This window comes from Pseudorasbora parva, chromosome 4 (assembly GCF_024679245.1).
Source record: "Pseudorasbora parva isolate DD20220531a chromosome 4, ASM2467924v1, whole genome shotgun sequence".
Classification (NCBI taxonomy): domain Eukaryota; kingdom Metazoa; phylum Chordata; class Actinopteri; order Cypriniformes; family Gobionidae; genus Pseudorasbora; species Pseudorasbora parva.
Window position 1 is genome coordinate 12,203,445 of NC_090175.1, and position 21,044 is coordinate 12,224,488.

Here is a 21,044-nt window from a genome sequence, read left to right on the forward strand (position 1 = left end):
AATGTGTAGTTTGATGACGCAAAGTTTGAGCGCAGCATCTTGGGACATGTGGTCTTCACCTCACAGCCGGTGGAAAATAGGACTCGGGCAGAAATCACGTTCATGGATGCGGTTATTAACGTTACTGTAGTCTAAAGCAGAGCAGGACCGAGTGTTGAGGAGCTGAGCACGGCCGCTGGAGCGATTGTTAAATAAACACACGGCTTGCGAACACCGGGACTTTTATTATGACGGGAAGGGACACAATCGCCGGGCGTCCGCACTGATCCGCTCTTCCGGTTATGATTATGAGGTAATGCAGCTCTGTTTAACATATTAGATACATTTAAGTGTGTTTAAAATGATGTTATAACGTTACTCCGTGCGTTCACTTGTTCACACTGCTAAGAGTAAAGCGCTCCTGCCAAATAAAACCTGAAACCGAAAGTAGCGCAGATATGACGTGATTGACAGGCGACTTCCTCAAACGCTATGCTGAAACATCCCGGTCCTTTGTTAAAATAACAATTTTCTCACAATTTACAAATAGTTGGAAACATTTGGGATATTTTAGGTACTCAACTGTACAAAATATATAACACCGGCCTAGTGGTTTTTGGATATTTTACTGCAAAAATACTACATAGTGCACCTTTAACTGCTCATTGTCAAACATTTCAAAAACTTTTTTTCTCTCTTGAAAGATTTGCGCACATCTCTGTCTCCTCAGCGCCATCACAAGCCCCTACTGGCAACTCCTAACCACTCGAGAGACCTGTTGAGTCGAGCTGGAGAATAAAAGGGATTCTTAACGCTTTAAGAAATTTGATAACTTGCTTGAGTAAATTTCATGTATTTTCAGCACGTAAGGCTAAAATGGCACTTTGAGAAGCTGATAAATACGGGACGGACATAAAAAAAAACGTATTTTCAGTCCTGGAAAATGTATCTGCTACAAGAAATCAAATATTAAGATAGATTATCTAAAAAGATATTGGTTGATTGTTTGTGATTTAAACTTTTAATTCAGCAAGGATGCGTTAAATTGATCAAATTGACATTTATGATGTTCCAAAAGATATAAATTTGCAATAATAATGCTCTCAACATTGATAATAATAAAAATTGGACGGTCCTTCAACCAATCAGACCAACGATCTATCGCTTCTCTATCCGTCATTGTGTTAAACCCGACAGTAGCGAGGCAGGTGGATAAGTTTGTGCAAATTAGTAACAGAAGCAGGATAGAAATATGTGCAGGTTTCCAGCCTGATCTGTGAGTATGGGGTCTCTGCGGAACAAGTGTGGGCGTTTCTAAATTTGTGGGTGTTTTCAAACTGATGGGTGATTATAAATCACTAAATAAAAACTATCCCCTTCTCCCGATCCCACCCCCAAACCCTACCCTCACCGTGACAGGGCAAATCAGGTAACCGTGGAAAACGTCCCTCTGTTCCCCGGCAGATCGGCCTGGGTTTACCCAGTCTATCAAATCATCATATTAGATTAGATATTATTTCTGAAGGATCATGTGACACGGAAAGCCTGAGTGATGATGCTGAAAATCAGCTTTAGCATCACAGAAATAAATTACATTTGACACTATATTCAAGTGGAAAACTGAAATTGTAATAATATTTCACAATATTCTAGTGTATTTTTTATCAAGTAAATGCTTGAGTGAGCAGAAGAAATATCACCGACCCCTTACTGAACCATGGTTCCTTGTTCATGTTTTTTGTTGTTGTGTATGTTTATAATTTACATAATAATTACACACATTCACACACATATATTACGTAAACAGACACTTTTATTTGGATGCGAGTGATCGCGATTAATGGTTTATATGTGTGGTTGAATCATACCTGCTCTCTTCATTGTCAGTGTAATGCAGAGGCCGAGGGGGCGTGTCCAAAGGGAGGGGATGAGCGGCTCATGTTTAGGCCTGTGCCATAATCTATTCATGACCGCTCTTTAAGGAGAGTGAGACCCAGCTGCTCTAATTTAAAAATAAAGACCCCCACCTTTATCAGCCCCTCCTTCCTCCATCTTTATTTCACAGGAGATTCCCCTCCTGATCTCCCTTTCTTCTCCATCCCCCCTATTCCTGTCATGTTCCTTTCATTAGGGACTCCTCTAGCGCGGACTGGGAGATGATTAACCGCTTCACGTTTAGCTCTGAAAAGAGCAGTTTGTCGTCCCGAGAAAGAGCCGTCTCCGACCAGCTGCCATTACAGGCATGAAAAGACTGAGGCCGTTTCTGTGGCAAAAACAATGGAGAACTAGCAGCGGTCCTGTGTTGTGGTATTCATGGTTCTTGCTCATGAATAATATATGCATATAAACAGGACTGTCACAATGGCAACTTGTGCCGAAATGTGTAGCGAATGAACCTCATTAGAATGCAATCAAGTACCAAAAATGCAATAAGGCAGAGACACCGTGCAGGAAGGGAGGTCAGAGAGCGATGCCTAATACGATTCAGACTGACAGTCTTTGGCATGCTGATGCGCAGATAACGTCTATGCAGGCTCATGGGAAAAACTGTCAGAGATCATGTCTATGCTTTCTGAAGGGCAGACACTAATTTGAAATTTGCATGAATGAAGAGGACACTATAAGGGTTAGACGTACAGTCAGCTGAATGGATTCTTTTACTGAGACTTGGTGTTGATTGTTTAGACAATGGAACAAAACAAAATGTCTGACACTTTTTTTCAAGATTGTAAAATTCCATCAAATTGAATCGAACAATCCTTATACATATTATCCATATTGAGTAGTCATATTGATATTATTCATAAATAAATAAACAAATACTAGAGCTTAATAATATAATGTATACATCTTAATGGAACAGGGGAATTTAATGTATGTGATTCATATTTATTAAAAAAATTAAAATATGTTTAAATTTAAGTTCAAGATTTATACAAAATGTTTTAAGTTGTAGTTTTTGTACTTATTTTGTTAATTTTACTATTAATTGAAACAAATGCTTTATTATTTTTATTGGAGAAAAAAACATGGCTGCAAAAATTGTGGTAAAAAATGTGGAAAAAGTTAAATGGCATGCACCCTGACTAAGGCTCAGTCTTGCCATTATTTTAAATTATATATATATATATATATATATATATATATATATATATATATATATATGTGTGTGTGTATATATATATATATATATATATATATATATATATATATATATATATATATATATATATATATATATATATATATACTGTTATGTACTTTTATACTATTCATTTAAAAAAGTACAAATCTTAAAAAAGGCTTACATTTTTGAGTGTAGTGGAGAAAAAACATGGGCTGCAAAATAGTATATATATATATATATATATATATATATATATATATATATATATATATATATATATATATATACATACATACATACATTTTAAATAAGTACACTTGGTCGACAAAAATTGCTTTGGAAAACAAGGTGGATGTTATTTTCATCGCTGGCCCCACCCACTCATGAATATGTAAGAATCGCGAATGATGGCCACGCCCCTCCTCCGTGAACGCGCCGTATAGATGGAGCGTTCGCTCAGACGCATTCGCAGCTTTTCCTCTCCAGCCCGTGGGCATTGTTGTAAAAACAGAAGGACAATACAAGAATAGAGTGGAGGATAATAGAGCCTCTAAAGGGGCATCAGGGTATCTGTCCTCTATTGGATCCGAGCGGCTCTGTCCTCGTGCATGAGGCACTATATGAGAGCCGTGTGTCGGCTGAACTTCTAGTTTCACAGCGAGCAGGCAGACAGAGGACGAGGCATGATCCTGAGACGGAGTCCAAGTTTTGCGGTGCTGTCCGTTCATGTGATTTTGCGGTGCCTGTGGATGCGGGTACGTGCATGCGCTTCGGCTTTATGTGATGATGATGCTATCAGAACATTTATTTATTAATTTATTGAAATAGATTTGAAACATCTATAAGTTTTTATTGGAGCTCACATTTAGTTTTAAAAGTTTTAAAGAGTTGTTCTTTTCAAGTTTTTTGGGGACAGATTTTAATTCTTTATCCACACAACATCAAATGATAGATAGATAGATAGATAGATAGATAGATAGATAGATAGATAGATAGATAGATAGATAGATAGATAGATAGATAGATAGATTTGACAATAATATATTAACTGTTTGTGTATGTTTTTATTCCAGGTGTGTGAGGCATCGGGGCATTTTGAGATTCAGGTTTTGTCCATGCAGAACGTGAACGGGGAGCTGCAGAGCGGCGCGTGCTGTGACGGCGCTCGCGCCGCGGCGGACCGCACATGCACGGCGGACGAGTGCGATACGTTTTTCCGCGTGTGTTTGAAGGAGTATCAGTCGCGGGTGTCTTCGGGAGGCCCGTGCAGTTACGGAAGCGGATCTACTCCGGTTATCGGTGGGAATACTTTTTCTGTCAAGCCCCTCGACAACACGAGCGATAAATCGAGGATTGTGCTCCCCTTCAGTTTCGCGTGGCCGGTGAGTTGAAAAAGCTGATTTGTTAGCAAACACGTTGGGAAATCATAATCTGATTAAACAAGTCGGCTGAACATGGGATTACAGGAGACCGGGGCTAGTTGTCACACTTTAGTAGCCTACAGTTCATATTTCTTCTTCGGTCGTCAGTTTCTGTATAGAATAGACGTTATTGAACATCCACACACTGTATTGACCATGAAAAAAAGTGAAGTTTTTGTGACAACATGCCATCAATAGCAGGTCGTGAAACTCTGTGACAAAATTTGCCCCGGTCTCCCCATACATATACGCCTTACCATTTCCATGAGGCATCCAGCGTCACATTCTGTTTGTAAACACTCAGTCGACATTTCCCAGGATTCTGGTTACAAGCTGTTGTTTTGTGAGCCTCGGTTCTGGCCCCGTTCACGTGCTCTGTGCCATGGCGTTCCTGCATGATGACGCTCAGGTTGGACAGGGGTCGTGTGTTACCCCACCCTAGCCAGCCCACTCCGCCAGTATCCTCTCAAAAAAAGCAGGACAATGCGTTATTAAACACCTGAGGTTATCTCCAGCACATACTGATGGACATTCAGAGGCTGTTTAACACACAATGGCCACAGGAAACGGCTTTAGATATCCAGTCAGGGCCACCATTGATCATTTAAGGATACCAAGATAAACCTTAGAAAGAAAATACTTTCTATCTTTGTATCTCTTAATCAAACCTAGAGAGCTGCCTACCTACCTAGACAGTATTTGTGGGCATTGTATGTCCAAAACGTGCCTGGTAATTTGGTTGGTGCACATGATTTGAGACGCATTCTGTAATTCAACCTAAACTAAGCATGCATTAGATATGAGGTTTTTATTTGGCCAATTCTGATATGGATAACTAGGACCGAGTGCTGTATGCAGAAATAAAACAAATTCAAATGATAAAATCAACACTACAAAATATTTTCTTGAAATTCACAAGAATACATGATTATCGCCTCATGCTGATCATTTCAAAATGGCCAGATGGTGGCCAACTGACCACCCAAGCTGTTTTATTAGTCCAAAATGATTGAGCAATATACAGTCGTGTTGCAATGATTGCCATTGGCTGATAATCATGTACACTTGACTGGCAAAAGTGCTTCTCTGACAGCCTTGTCAATGAATAATGCACATTTTTGGGGTGATTTTGAGTAAAGATTGTACAAAATAAGTGTAGCAATTTTTTTATGTACGTCACATTTGATATTGACCAGTGACAGACCACCTTCCTCCGTAATCTAGACATAATCAAGGATAGGATTACAAAATCAAGAAACTATAAATCTTTATATTTGACATATTTTTAATCAAGTTTAATGTCCCCCGGCAATCAATATTTCTTAAAACGCATCTTTGATCACCAAAATGACATTAAAAAGTTTTTTCCTGGATGAGAAAAAATGTCTTAATGCCTTAAAAAAGTAGCTTGAATATAACTCTACACCTGTGCTTCATTTAATCTACGCAGAATCATGAATATGCAAATTAGCCCCGCCTCCCCGCACTCACACAGCTCAGAGATCCACTTGCTCAACTTTACTGCAGTAAACGCTGCACAAAGGTATTGCTTTTACAACGTCGTTGGACACAAAACGGTAATTAATATGATTGAAGTGTTGCTAATGTTACACAATTATTTATTTTTAAATAATGTTTTATTTATTAATGTTACCGATTTATTTAATTATTTTTGTGAATATAATGCCAAATAAATATGTTTTGTTGCAAAAATTGTTAAAATTATTTATTAAATAGTGTGATGTGATATACAGGCCTATATATAAATATATGGCCTATATACAAGCTTTAAAAAAGCTATGTTCACACGGCTCAATTTCAATGGATTGCTCAGATCTGATGTATTTTTTGTATAGCTGTTCACATTGTTGTTTTAAATATGGCTAATATCAGATTCCAGTGTGAACATATTATGGTCCTAAACTGAACTGCATACACAAAAGATGGATAAAAAGTTGTCATGGAGCATTAAAGGAGAACATTAAAGTAAGCGATTGCAAGTTTATAAACGGTGTGATCTGCCGCTGAACACAGTGAATGTGGATGCGAAAAAAGACAGCAGAGTTTTTAAACATCTGTGGTGTTTTGCTTGTATATAAAGCTGTCACTACTTTTAAGTTCTGACGCAACACTAGGTGCGTTTACATGGAGCACTGTAATCGGTTTAAAAGTCCAATCCGAATGAAAATGCTCCATATAAACTCCTCAATCGGAATTAAAATGCCCAAACCGAATGAAATTGTAATCGGTTTGAGAGGGGTGGGATAAACCTTTTCATGAACCGATCAAATGAAAAATTTAGCCATGTAAACGACCTGACCCGATTACTTTTCAGTGTGCGTTCTTATGACGCGATACACAGCGCGCGCCTTCACCACTGACCGCGCGCCGCGCTCACACACAGGCTTATAGTGTTGAGAGGAAAGTACATTTTTCTGAGGGGTAAACTTTCTATTTCATAAGAAGTTATGAAGATAATGTTTGCATAATGACACGGACATCTGGCTACATCCTCTCATCTTGACAGCGTTTGTCCCAGGCACTTTTTACTTCAACTGTGCCCGACAGAAGAATTTTTTTCTGAGATGATTACACTTTACAACAAATAAAGAGCTTTTATAAAGCGTTTATGAAACCTTATAAGTCCTGGTGGCCGTTGAGAGTTTCTATGGCATCCGTGAACACATTTCAGCTGCTGGAGAGGACAGCGTCGACATTTCTGAAGCGGCAGACAAACTGCTCTGTGATGATTGCGATTGAAAGTCAGCTCATGTAAACCACAGATCGGTTTAGATATCATCTCATGTAAACAGTCCACTGAATCTTTCAATCGGAATTAATTTAATCGGAATGACAAAAAAGTGTGCTTGTAAACGTGGCTACTTACTTTCACATCTTGATAGCATCAGGGATAAGAAATCTTTGAAGTGACTCCTATGAGCACCAGAATTGTGACAAATGTTGCTCTTGAGTGACGAAAATGTCACGTGAATAGTATGACTGTTCAGACGGAGGTCGTATTGCAAAACATCTGACCTGTATCGGATTTTGGACCCCATATGAAAGTGGCCCAAATCAGAATCAAAAAGAGATTCGGTGTGGTTTGTGCCGTTCACACTGTCATGACAAAAACAGTTTTGGGCTACATTTACCTGCACTCTGTACTCAAAGTCAGTCGGTCAACCACTAGACTCACTGAAAATCTCTTTATCAGTCGACCACTACTTTTTTAGAACGGCGCCTGATGCTGATCTGATTCTGATGTCAATTTTTCTCATTTCTCAATCTGAATGGTGGAATTGTTTTCGCCGAAGCCCATGTTTACTTTCACAACTCATAAGACCGAGCCGTCAATACGAGGTCAAAGCGAGTCAGTCTGATAGTCCAATTAGGGCCCGTTTCCATGGCAGCCACACTCAAACATCTCACCCCCTGCCCACGTGGATCAGAACAGGCTAGACCTGCCTCACAGCCGCTCTGAATGGACATTAATTAGACATTGTCATCTTGCATGCTTTCTTTTCCATCACAAGTCTACCTAGCAATTGAACTCGATGCTGGATTGTGGGATGGCGGTTCAAAACAAAGCGGGTTCACAAAGAAACGCAGGGGGTCTTTGCATGAGTGTGTGTGTGTTCCGATCTGTCTGTTGTTCGTTTTTGCATCATCAGCAGTGGTCAGATGAAAATGCAGGGTGTGTGTATGGATGTTTAGGACGGTGTCTTGGTAACCAGTGTCCCGCTGTTAGTGAACTTGGAGACGCTGAAGACTAGAGAGCTTCAACTCAGTTGTGTTTGACTGGACTGTAGATATTTCATGCTTCACTTTTGTCTAGGGCTGCGAAATTATCGAAATATTGCAAATGTAACGTTACATATCGCAATATGCATATTGCAACGGCATGCAATATCTGCATGTTTTTAAAAGGCTACTTCAACATTGAGAAAAGTGTCCGTTTTAGGTCGATGCATATCAGAGAATAGACTGGGCACACAACTGTTACTTATGGGACTTGCTTGATGTTAAAAAGAGTTAAATGCAATAATTTGTGAAAAACAATAACTTGCTGTCTGACACACACACACACACGCTGAAAAGTGAACGACCCTGCTGGTCACTTTCAGAAGTTGTAGCGATGCTTTCTTTTCTCAGAAAGAATGTGAAACGCAAATGGTTTAATTCTCTGTTTTTAAGTAATTTGTTAAAAATATGATTTAAATAGATTTTACACAATAATAATTGCAATATCGAATATTGCATTATTTAATTGCATATCGCACTTTTCTTCTATATCGCACAGCCCTACTTTTGTCTAATATGCCCTAAATTAAGCAAAGAACCATTCTCACCGTATAGGGTATAAGGTTCTTTGTTACATTTGATAGATTTTCAGATCCAAATATTGATCTCACACTCATAATAACTTCCTGCTCGTTCATCAGCTCGTTGAAAAATGGCGACTCCTAAAGGTTTGTAAAAAAGTATTTTGTGAACATCTACGTTTTAAAAGTTTAACGTTTTGATTAGGGCTGTGCAATATAATGAATAGTCACAATGCTATAATTTTTAAAAAAGAAGAAAAAAAGAAAGAAAATTAATATCTGGTGTTGGAAAAACGGTAAGTTTGATTTAGGTCTGTGAATCAAACTGTCTGTTTTAATGATTCAGTTCGTGAAATTTGGAAAAAATATGTAGTTAAATAAGGCTGTTCATTGCTTTTTATTTATGTTGGTGCATATAGAGGAAAATATGAATGAAATCTTCTTAATTCTGGTAAATCAGTGAAAAACATTTTAAACATTTGGAATCTCATTGGTTACAATGACTATTTGGTTGAAATTACGTTTTTTTCTTACTGAAAGAACTATCGATTTAAAAGTCCCGTTCTTCGCGTGTTTTCGAAGCTTTGATTATGTTTACAGTGTGTAATATAACACGAGTTCATGTTTCGCGTGTAAAAAAACACAGTATTTTTCACACAATTGACTTGTCTGTACAGCGCTGTTTACTCTGTCCTAAAAACGGCCTGATGATTTCCTTGTTCTATGAAGTCCCTCCTTCAGAAACACGTAACGAGTTCTGATTGGGCCAGCGCTTCCCGTGTTGTGATTGGACAGCAGCTTAGCACACTTTGCCCGGAAAGGTCCCGCCTCTTACCATAACGGGGCGATCGAGCTCTTCTCCACCATAGACAGTAAAAGAAATGGACCGAGCGTTCCCATTGACGTCAACGGCGAAAGAATGAAGTCAACCTAGGGGCACTCACTTCCTGATGGCTGAGTGAACTGCGCAGGCTCAGACTGAGCTTGAGGAGGAAGATGTGACGTGAGCCTCCTGTCGGACAGCTGTAGGTCTTCTAGTAGATGTGGAAAGTGAAAGCTGAATCGCAATGTTTAAATATTTGCTCCCGTTGCTTTTGGCTCACTATGGGCTTCTCCTCATTCTTCCCCCTTGACTTTATCAGACTTTATGTCTCCACGTCCCCCCGACTGTCTCATAGACAGTAAAAGATTGCCTGCGAGCGTCTCCTCAGGTCTATACGGTAATTTCTCAACTGTGCGACAGGGTCGCGTTGGTTATGACGCAATCGTTAGCCTATTTTTACAAAAACAGCTTCTGCGGGGCGATAGTGTAAGATACAAGGTAATGGAGCCTTTTATACATTGTCGTGTTTCTTTAGAAATAAACAATGGACAAATGGAGTCTTTAAACGCCTCAGATGTAAAGTTATTCACTGTCAAAGTGACTCAAAAATGAATGGGAGTCAATGGGATGCTAACAGCAGGTGATGGCTTGGTTAGCAATGGCAGCCCCTAGGGGTGGAACGCTTTCCGAGCGCTAGATTACCCCCTTGTTCTCCACGTGGGAGAGCAACGAGACCATGCCCCCTATTTTGCGTGTACTTGTGGGCGGAGGAACAAACGGTTCTAGTGACGTCAGTCCTGCAGGAAGTGCAGCGGTGTAGTCCAAACCGACCGTTCGCTGTAGGCTTTGAAAGGGAACTTCTGTTAAATAAAATATCTCGCTTGGCATTGAACTTTGAGCTTTATAATTTTACAGGTAGGGATGGGTACCGAAAACCGGTATTAAACGGGCCCCGGGGCTGAATTTTGAAAGACCGTTGTATCGATAAGCTCGGACGTTATCGGTTCTGCTGTCGGTACTTTTGAAAATACACGTGACGAGAGAGAGAGAGAGAGAGAGAGAGAGAGAGAGAGAGAGAGAGAGAGAGAGAGAGAGAGAGAGAGAGAGAGAGAGCTCCGCAAACGACAGCCGAGGACAGAACCAAACATTCAAACGTAGCCTGGTTACACTTTAGATCTGTGATAGTCTGCTTTTATTTTAGATTTTGTCTTCCATAGATTATAATAATAATATTTATGTCTAGCCCAACTTAATTCCCTTTGCAGCAGTAGCCTACGCTGTCATTTCTCCAAACTCAAACGTAATGACAGAATCAGCACGATCAGTGATAGTTGTAAAATACAGTCTAGCCACTGTTGGTAAATTGTGGGACGCGTTTAATAATAAAAAGAGCGATTAAATGCACAAAAATGTGCGCAAGAGATTGTTCCCAAGTCGACGCGCGCGCTCTGAAACAGCCGCAAACGAGACGAGCAAATTACACTTTCGTTTTCACACTCGCGTCTAAACGATCAAATGTACACAAACATCTATGGCAAAATGAACGGCTTGGAGAGTCTCTTAAACACAACACAATTTGTGTCTAAAATGGACGTAGTTATTATGGATATAGTCAGGAGAAAATATAGTCCATCTGCCTATTATCAGTCGCCTATAGATCTGCACGTCTGTCTTAAAGAGGCAGCAGTGTAAATAAACATGCTGACGAATTACTGCGAATTAAACAACCAAATGCAAAGAGAAAATCACTCACAGCTCTTGCATGAATAACTTCAGCTTTAATAAGCATTAATTTGGCTATTTATGATGAACAGTGTTATTTTACATTTGATTAGTAGAATTCTTCCTGAAATGAAAGCACTGCATGTGTAGGCTGTGTATTTTTGTTAATTGTGTGTGTGTGCGTATATATATATATATATATATATATATATATATATATATATATATATATATATATATATATATATATATATATATATATATATAAAATCTCAAAAAGTACCGATAAGAATACCGTTAAAGTACCGGACCGATAAGCAGTATCGGTAAGAGTAGTAATACCGTTAAAACCTTAACGATACCCATCCCTATTTACAGGTATTATTTATGCTCTAACAGCAACATTACACACTAACTAAAGTTGGAAAGATGGAATCGCGAAGAACGGGACCTTTAAGTCATTACAGATTAAATGCATACACATAGAGATATATAAATATTGAATATGGTCAAACAAATATCTCTGTGAGTGTGTGAAGAGAGTGCTGTTCGAGAGGTTCTTCATGTCTTTCTCAGACCGTCTCCAGTTCAAATCACTGAGGTGTCACTTGCAGATGAATCCAGTGTCTTTCTGTATGAGTTTGAACTTTGTATGGCCTGTATGCGTACAGCTCCAGCCTAATCTACACACACTCGTCTGAATTTACCTTCGCTTGTGTGTGTGTGTGTGTGTAGATTAGGGCTCATAAAGGCCCATAGATCCCTCAGACTGCAGAGGCAGGAAGAGCTGGCATTGTTGGTGTGTGTGTGACGTGAGGTCATCATCTCACTGACAGAGTGAATGTTTCTGCTTTCTGTTCTCAGAATCAGACTCATATTCTGAGAATCTTTCTCAAAACAGTTTCTGTTAGTTTCAGTTTTTTTTCCTCAAACATTGTTTTGAAGATTTTCTCATGCATTCTTTTACTCTCCTGTCTGTCCTGTTACTTATCTTTAATCGAGATAGTGAAAGTAGTTCAGTGATGTCTTCTGATAAAGCAAAGAGTGATCAATCATTAGTGTGTATTAATGTTCCTCACACATTCTGGAAATGTTTGTTATAAACCCAGTGTATAAACGTTCAGCGTTAATTCAACTCCAATGCATTGAATGCATTCAAACTTTGTTTCATAGATAGTTTCAGGCTTATTAAAGAGTTAGTTCACCCAAAAATTAAATTTCTTTCATTAATGACTCTCCCTAATGTCGCTCCACACCCGTAAGACCTCCATTCATCTTCAGACACAGTTTAAGATATTTTAGATTTAGTCTGAGAGCGTATGCAAGTGTATGCACACTATACTGTCCATGTCCAGAAAGGGAATAAAAACATCATCAGAGTAGTCCATATGAGACATCAGTGGGTTAATTAGACTCTCTTGAAGCATCGAAAATACATTTTGGTCCAAAAATAACAAAAACTACGACTTTATTCAGCATTGTCTTCTCTTCTGGGTTTGTTTTCAATCCTCAAATAAAGATTCAAACGGTTATGAATCAGCGGATTGATTCATGATTCGGATCGCGTGTCAAACTGCTGAAATCACGTGACATTGGCGATCCGAATCATGAATCGATACGCTGATTCATAACCGTTTTAATTTTTATTTGAGGATTGAAAACAAATGCGGAAGAGAAGACAATGTGTCTGAAGATGAACGGAGGTCTTACGGGTGTGGAACGACATTAGGGTGAGTCATTAATGACATCAATTTCATAAAAAATTTGTTCTGCAAGGACACATTCAATTGCTGAATAATGAGAGTGAAGAGTGAAGACAAAATATGTTTACAGCAAATGCTGTTCTTTTGAAAATGTTTCATAATAATGCTGAAAAAAGTATCAGTTTCCACAAAATGATGAAGCAGCACAACTGTTTTCATCATTGCTAATAATAATAAATGTTTCTGGAGCATCAAAATATCATATCAAAATGCTTTCTGAAGAATCATGTGACACTGAAGACTGGAGGAATGATGAAAAGGTAGATTTAATCACAAGAATAAATTACATTTTACAATATATTACAAAAGAAAACAGGTATTTTAAACTGTAATAATATTTCACAATATTACTGTTTATTTTCCTGTATTTTGATTAAATAAATGCAGCCTTGATGATGAATATCCTATACACCTAATACAATATCCTAACCTCAAACTTTTGAAAGGTAGTGTAACTGTGTTTGGTTTTTGTAAACTTTATACTTTAATATTAAAGTATACTTTTAAATGTTAACCTTTTTGTGGTACTTTTTAAATGTTAAACTTTTAAATCCTATAGACTTAAATTTGTAGAATATTCTGAAATTAAGGTATATAATTTGCATATTTAATTGTGATTGGTTTCCTGCAGATAATTAACCATTTAGCTCTACAATTAGTGAAAACCTTTTGGTGGAATATTTATTATATGATCAGCGGTTTATTATTTTTAACTGCAGGCCACTGGGTCGTCCTTATTGTATTACACTGGATCATTGTGAATGAAAATAAGATGAACATGTGAAGATTTTAGGTGATTTCTTGGGAGTGTGTATTGATGTTTTCATATGTCTTTTCTTTCTTTCAGAGGTCATATACGTTGATTGTGGAGGCTTTGGATTTCAACAATGACTCAAGCACTGGCAGTAAGTATTTCACACACACACACACACACACACACACACATGCACACTTTGTTCTGTACGTTTGAAGAGAGAACAGTCAGAGAGTGACAATGAGATGTGTGTAAAAGCTGCATGCTGTTTGTGTGTATTTGCGTGCGTCTGTGTGTGTGTGTGTGTGTGTGTGTGTGTTGTGGATGGCTGGCAAACACATCCTGTTACCAAACCGCTGCCTGCACCTGCTTGCATTCATCAGTCTTTTTAAACACATTTTTTATAAGCATGAGATATGCACACAATGAGAGCATTGAAAAAGTTTGAAATTTGGGTTATTAATTTTGATAGCTTTGTACACAAACAAAGATAACGTGTGTAATATGTGTGTTCATTATTTATTTCATTCAGTATGAACAGGAGTGCAAATATTTACTTGTATTTAACACCAACATGTCAAGTAGCCTTTAGCACTGGTCCAGCTTCTGTAGTGCACACAGTTCATTAACACACACACACACACACACACACACACACACACACACACACACACACACACACACACACACACACACACACACACACACACACACACACACACACACACACACACACACACACACACACACACACACACACACACACACACACACACACACTAGTAAATGAAACAGCACTATTTTATTTGCTATTTAATTTTTCAAGTTTTCAAGGTGAAGTACTCACTAATTCTCATGCTAATAATAATACTCATACTAATTCTGCAGTATATAGTATACTGTGCATAATTAATAAACGGTGCATACTATTTGCTGTTATTTTCCTTCATTTTATATATGTAAATGTTATTTTCGATGACAGCTTTCCCTCTTGCACAATGGTGTGATGTTTCGTGTGAGGGTCCGTCTCGCTCTCAGGTAAACGGCGAGCAGAGGTAACAGTGAGATCTCAGGTTTGGCAGCCTGACACTGATGCCTTTCCATGTATTTCTGAAGGACAGGTTTGGGTCAGGACAGTTAGTTCTGTTCCCCTAAACCACGAGCCGCACACACTTCACACGCTCCTCTCACAATTTATAGCCCTTCGACCAAATACCTCACCGCTGTGCTGGATACTGGCCTGCCCTGAAAAAATTACTACGGTATTTCTCTGCACATAAAAACAATAGTAAACAAAGAATATAGTACACCGCTCTTAAAGAGACAGTTCACCCTAAAAAAATCATTATTTACTTTTTCATCCTCATGTTACACATGAACACCATAAAACAGATATTAAAGAAAAAATCTGTTTTGTATTGTAGTGTGTGATGTTGCTGTTTGAGCATGAAGAAGTTACGCAAAGCACAAAGTCACTCCAGTGGGAGTTATTCTCTTATATCAATGTCACTCCCTGAAACGCTTCCATTATAGTCTCAAGTTTTCTCCCAGGAACGAACACGTCACAATATTGCCCATTTCAATAATTCCCATCCAAGACACATGCAAATAAAGGGGAGACGCCTGGTTGAGTTAGTTAGTAGTGCGTTGAAAGTCTCAGTTAATATAGGGTGCAATTTTTGAAGTCGTACGAACTCGCAGACGATTTTTTTCTCTCGGGAGAAATCGTGTAGACATTATGGATGCTCGTATGGTCGTGGCTTGCAGCGTGTGAGAGGAAATACGAAACGAAACGAGCCGAGCACGTTAAGAGCACCTCCTGACCGTACGATCGTTTTAAGCATGCTTATGGGGGCTTAGCGTATGACTGTCCCCTATTGCCAAATCATGCACAAGCACAACCACATCACAGACTCGATCTACGAGTATTATTAGGCTATAGCACAGTGGCTGGAAACATACAGCGTACACACACACACACACACACACACACACACACACACCACACACACACACACACATACACGCACACAGTCTCTCTCTCTCCCTCTGGTTGTTTCTGTTGAAAGGAATGGTTACTGTTCTCTGCTTTTCAACAAATCATTTGCACACATATTTTTGTCTTTATTTTTTGCATCTGAAGCTATAGCAGCAAAATTGAAAGCTCCAGTCTTTGTGTTGTGAGATCGCCGCCAGCTCGCCGTGCAGTGCAGTCGTGCCTTAACGTTCAAGCATGAATACCTGTTTTATGGACTCCAAAAACGAAATATGTTGAAGACTTTGTAAAAATAGGGCCGCTTTAAGCAGAGTCTTTGAGCTGCTATTTCCAAACAACAAAATTAGTTGGCGATTTATACTATCAAGCTCCAAAAAGGATCAAAGGATAACATTTTGGATTATATCTGTCATGCTGAGCTGTTCAAAAGACTTTAACTATGTTAATTAAATACTTTAATTGTGCTTTTTATCATTATGTGGACTGTAAATCCTCCATTTTTGTTGTGTATTATAGACATTCAGCCTAAACTCTCCTTTTGTGTTACATGGGGTCATACCATATCAGAAAGCTTTCACCTTAAAGCCAGTACACACAAATCCGCTTGTTGCAAACACACTGTGTGTGTGCGTGTCAGAGTTGTGTAAGATAGTGGTGTAGTTTCACCGAACACAAGCGTAATTAAACCACAGCTGCTCTAATTCTCTCTCTCTCTCTTTCTCTCTCTCTCTCTCTCTCTCTCTCTCTCTCTCTCTCTCTCTCTCTCTCTCTCTCTCTCTCTCTCTCTCTCTCTCTCCTGTAGGCATTAATGGACAAGTAATAGAGAAAGCGGTCCAGTCGGGCATGATCAACCCAAACCGTCAGTGGCAGCTTCTGAAGCACAACGGCCCCGTGGCTCAGTTCCAGTACCAGATTCGGGTGACCTGCGACGAGCATTATTTCGGCTTCGGCTGCAATAAGTTCTGTCGGCCCAGAGATGACTTCTTCGGCCACTATACCTGTGATCACAATGGCAACAAGACCTGCTTGGAGGGATGGGCTGGCCCAGAATGCAACACTGGTAAGGGGGCGGGGCATTGATAGTGGTCATTCGACATATTTATGGATTATGCTAGATGTACACTACCGTTCAAACATTTAGGGGCAGAATAGACCTGTGTTTATTTGATCAAAGATACAGTAAAACAGCAATACTGTGAAATATTATTACATTTTAAAATAACTCTTTTCTATTTGAATATATCAATTAAAACCTAATTTATTTATTTGATTGAAGCTGAATTTATCATCATTACTCCAGTCTTTAGTGCCACATGATCCTTCAGAAATCATTCTGATATGATGATTTGATGCTCAAGAAACATTTATGATTGTTATCAATGTGGAAAAAAAGTTGTTTTGATGAATAGAAAGTTCATTAAAGTTTTATAACAGCATTTATTTGAAATATATTTATTTTGAAATATATAATATAGTTTATTTGTAAAAAAATTGAAATACAATTAATAAACTTTATGTTTATGTAAAGTAATGTACATTTTATGTACTGAATGTAAATTTTTACATTTGTAACAATTTATGACTTTTTTACTCGGTTGCAAACGTTTATTTTTTTAAGAGAATTGTTTATAAAGTGTGGGAATTGTATTCAGGCTTGGTCAGACTGACCTCCGGGGATATCTTTATTTGAGAATGTCACTATCACTACAAAGCTTTGGCTCTCTCTGTCTCACACACACACACACACAAACACACAGCATCCTGTCTGACGGCCAGTGTGTGTTAGTGTTTGATACGGTGTGGGTTTGCGACAGTATTAGGCTGGATTTTATCTCTGTAATAGTGTTTATTCCATCAGTCATTCCCGCATGAAGAAACATGAGTAGAGGGGAGGAGAAATGACATCATGTTGGCAGAGTGTGTGTGATGGTGTTCAGAGCGGCTGAAGTGGCGTGATGAGAGAGAATTGCTGAGATCACACAGATGGAGCTGATAGCAGTAACCATATTCCTCTTTCTCTCTTGTTTTCTCAGCGATCTGTAAGCAGGGCTGTAGCACAGAGCATGGCTCCTGTAAAGTGCCTGGAGACTGCAGGTAACTTACAGCATTTATTTACATAGAAAACTCTCTTAATGACTCTGTTCCAAAATCAGGTGAGCTGACTCGCTGTCTATTGTCCAAATAAAGAAAGCATGCTAACTAAAAAGCATACAGCCTTATAAGTAGACCCAAACAAAGCCTTTTTTTGGCCTACTCATTATTAGGGATGTGCTCAGAGCCAAATACCTAATTCAGAAAGGCACAGATAATGAATAATGCATTCTGAGGAACTCCTAAACTCACATGGTGATGGAAAAAATATGAGATGGGAGAAAACATTTTTTTGATGCCTTTGCATTCACTCGCAAAAGTTTCTCGAACGTGAACGTTTGCGAGCGAATGCAAAAAGCATTGAAGTATAATATCTGAAATCCTTTCTATGTCGGCAGCTCACTAGGAATTGCAACAGAGCCGCATTACGTCAGTGTTATGAAAGGTGTGTGTCTTCTGTTCAGAGGTGATGTTCTGCTCTTCACAGGTGTCTGTACGGCTGGCAGGGAGAGTACTGTGACCAGTGTATTCCACATCCTGGCTGTGTGCACGGCACATGCGGAGAACCCTGGCAATGCCTGTGTGACACCAACTGGGGAGGGCAGCTCTGTGACAAAGGTATTCTATTCTATTCTATTCTATTCTATTCTATTCTATTCTATTCTATTCTATTCTATTCTATTCTATTCTATTCTATTCTATTCTATGATGTTCTATTCTGTTCTATTCTGTTCTATTCAGTTATGTTCTATTTTATTCTTTTCTATTCTATTCTATGCTGTTCTGTTCTGTTCTGTTCTGTTCTGTTCTGTTCTGTTCTGTTCTGTTCTGTTCTGTTCTGTTCAGCTTTGCTCATTTGTTGAGTTGTTTTATCTGGTTTAGACTTGAACACCTGTGGCACGCGGCAGCCTTGTCTCAATGGCGGCACCTGCAGTAACACCGGACCAGACAAATACCACTGTGCCTGTCCTGATGGCTACTCTGGACAGAACTGTGAGAGAGGTGGGTGCACACACACACACACACACACACACACACACACACACACACACACACACACACACACACATACACACACACACACACACACACACACACACACACACACACACACACACACACACACACACACACACACACACACACACACACACACACACACACACACACACACACACACACACACACACACACACCTCACATACCTCACACACAGATGTAGTGTTTCCATGTTTTATGGGGACTTTCCATAGGCGTAATGGATTTTATACTGTACAAATCGTATTTTCTATCCCCCTACACTGCCCCTGTCCCTAAACCAAAAACATTCTGCATTTTTACTTTCTCAAAAAAACTCCTTCTGTATGATTTATAAGATTTCCTCATGGGGACCAAAAAATGTCCCCACAAGGACAAGGATTTCGGATATTGCCATCTTTGTGGGGACATTTTGTCCCCATAACGTAGTGATTACCAGCCCACACACACACACACACACACACACACACACACAGACACACCTCACATGAGCGATGTCCACTGTAAGCATTCGGTATAAAAAAAGAAAAGGATGGGCGTGGGGACAAGGACTGGGAGTAGCATGGACTCCTGATTGAACTTTGTGACATGAGCTCAGCTTCGTTCATTTAGGGCCAGATTTACTAAACAGGGCAAATTAATGTGAGAGCGCAATCCCATAAAAACGCAGACTGGAGTGGAAAGTTCTGCGCGTGATCTACTGACGACACACACATTAAAGCAGACGCAGCCGGATCATTACCATAATGACCAACACAATAGTTTAGATTCATCTGGTTTAAGACATGCTTTTTTGGCGGTTAATAATTTAGCAAATACCAGTAAATTGACGACCGCAAACCTTAGTAAATCACCTTGCATAATGTACTATTTAAATACTCTCCTCCCATTAATTTTGTTTCTGAAAGGGAAACTCCTACAAATGCATATGACTACGGTCAGCTGCAAAATAACCCTGTCCACGCCTTTTCAGCACTAATTTTTCACAGTTGGTCTTTAGTAATATCCTGATAGTAGTTTTTTTAATGCCAAAAAAGGGTTTGCGCTGGCGCCAGCTATTAGACATCTGGCTCTTAGAGTATTATTTCTCCATATTAACACTGCAGTTTAAAAGTTTGGGGTCGTTAAGATTGTTAAAATATCTTTGAAAGAACTCTCTTTTGCTCACCAAGGCTGCATTTATTTATAAATACAGTAAAAACAGTATTACTGTGAAATATTACAAACAATATATTTTATTATCAATGTTGGAAAGTTTAATATGATGCTTCATATTTTTAAGAAAACCATGACACATGTTTTCAGGATTCTTGATTTCTCTGATGAATATTAAGTTTATTTGAAGAAAAAGAACAGCATTTATTTGAAGTAGAAATCTTTTGAAACATTATAAATGTCTTTATTGTCAATTTTAATCAATTTAATACATCCTTGCTGAACAAAAGTATTAATTATTTAGAAAAAAAAGAAAAACTAGCCCCAAACTTTTGGACACTAGTGTATGTATTTGATGAGAGGAATATTCCACATTCATGGAGAAAAATAGCCTGACAAGCCAGACCAACATCAAGATGTTTGGTCTGGAAACTCACCATTGACAGCTCAATCCGAGGGGCGGGATAAGCGGTTGTCTTTCAAACTCCCTCTGCACGCGATAGGATAGCGCTACAACCAACCAGAGCAACGAAGGTGAAGCAGAGCTAGTTGACAGATTAAACATTCGCCGTATTCGGTCGGCAAAACTCGAACACATCTTCCCTTTTTAAGAATGACTTCAGTGCCGTTCTTTGTTCTTTTCTCAGAGAAAAGCTTAACTCCAAGTCTTCCAGAGTCGCGGTCAAAGCTGATTCGAAAAACCGCCGTTCGCCAGCTTCTGTGTTTACGAGAAGCACGCAAACGCAACTCGGCCGTCATTATGGCCCCGCCCACCGACTCTATACGCGATGTGATTGGCCCGACCAGAGTTTGGCGTATACAGCTCAGAAGGGTATTGAGAGTTGCTAGACGA

General features: G+C 39.0%; 1 protein-coding gene across 2 annotated transcripts in view; it reads left to right on the forward strand.

The window, feature by feature from the left end:
* The first annotated feature begins 3,558 nt into the window (after positions 1-3,558).
* jag1a (jagged canonical Notch ligand 1a) overlaps positions 3,559-21,044 on the forward strand; it is a 40,995-nt gene continuing 23,509 nt past the window's right edge. For both annotated transcript variants that reach the window (XM_067440931.1, XM_067440932.1), the window contains exons 1-7: positions 3,559-3,861; positions 4,180-4,488; positions 14,005-14,062; positions 16,710-16,967; positions 17,941-18,001; positions 18,486-18,616; positions 18,881-19,000. In XM_067440931.1, the coding sequence (XP_067297032.1) occupies positions 3,790-3,861; positions 4,180-4,488; positions 14,005-14,062; positions 16,710-16,967; positions 17,941-18,001; positions 18,486-18,616; positions 18,881-19,000 (1,009 nt within the window). In that variant the 5' untranslated portion in view covers positions 3,559-3,789. The remainder of the gene's footprint in view (positions 3,862-4,179; positions 4,489-14,004; positions 14,063-16,709; positions 16,968-17,940; positions 18,002-18,485; positions 18,617-18,880; positions 19,001-21,044) is intronic.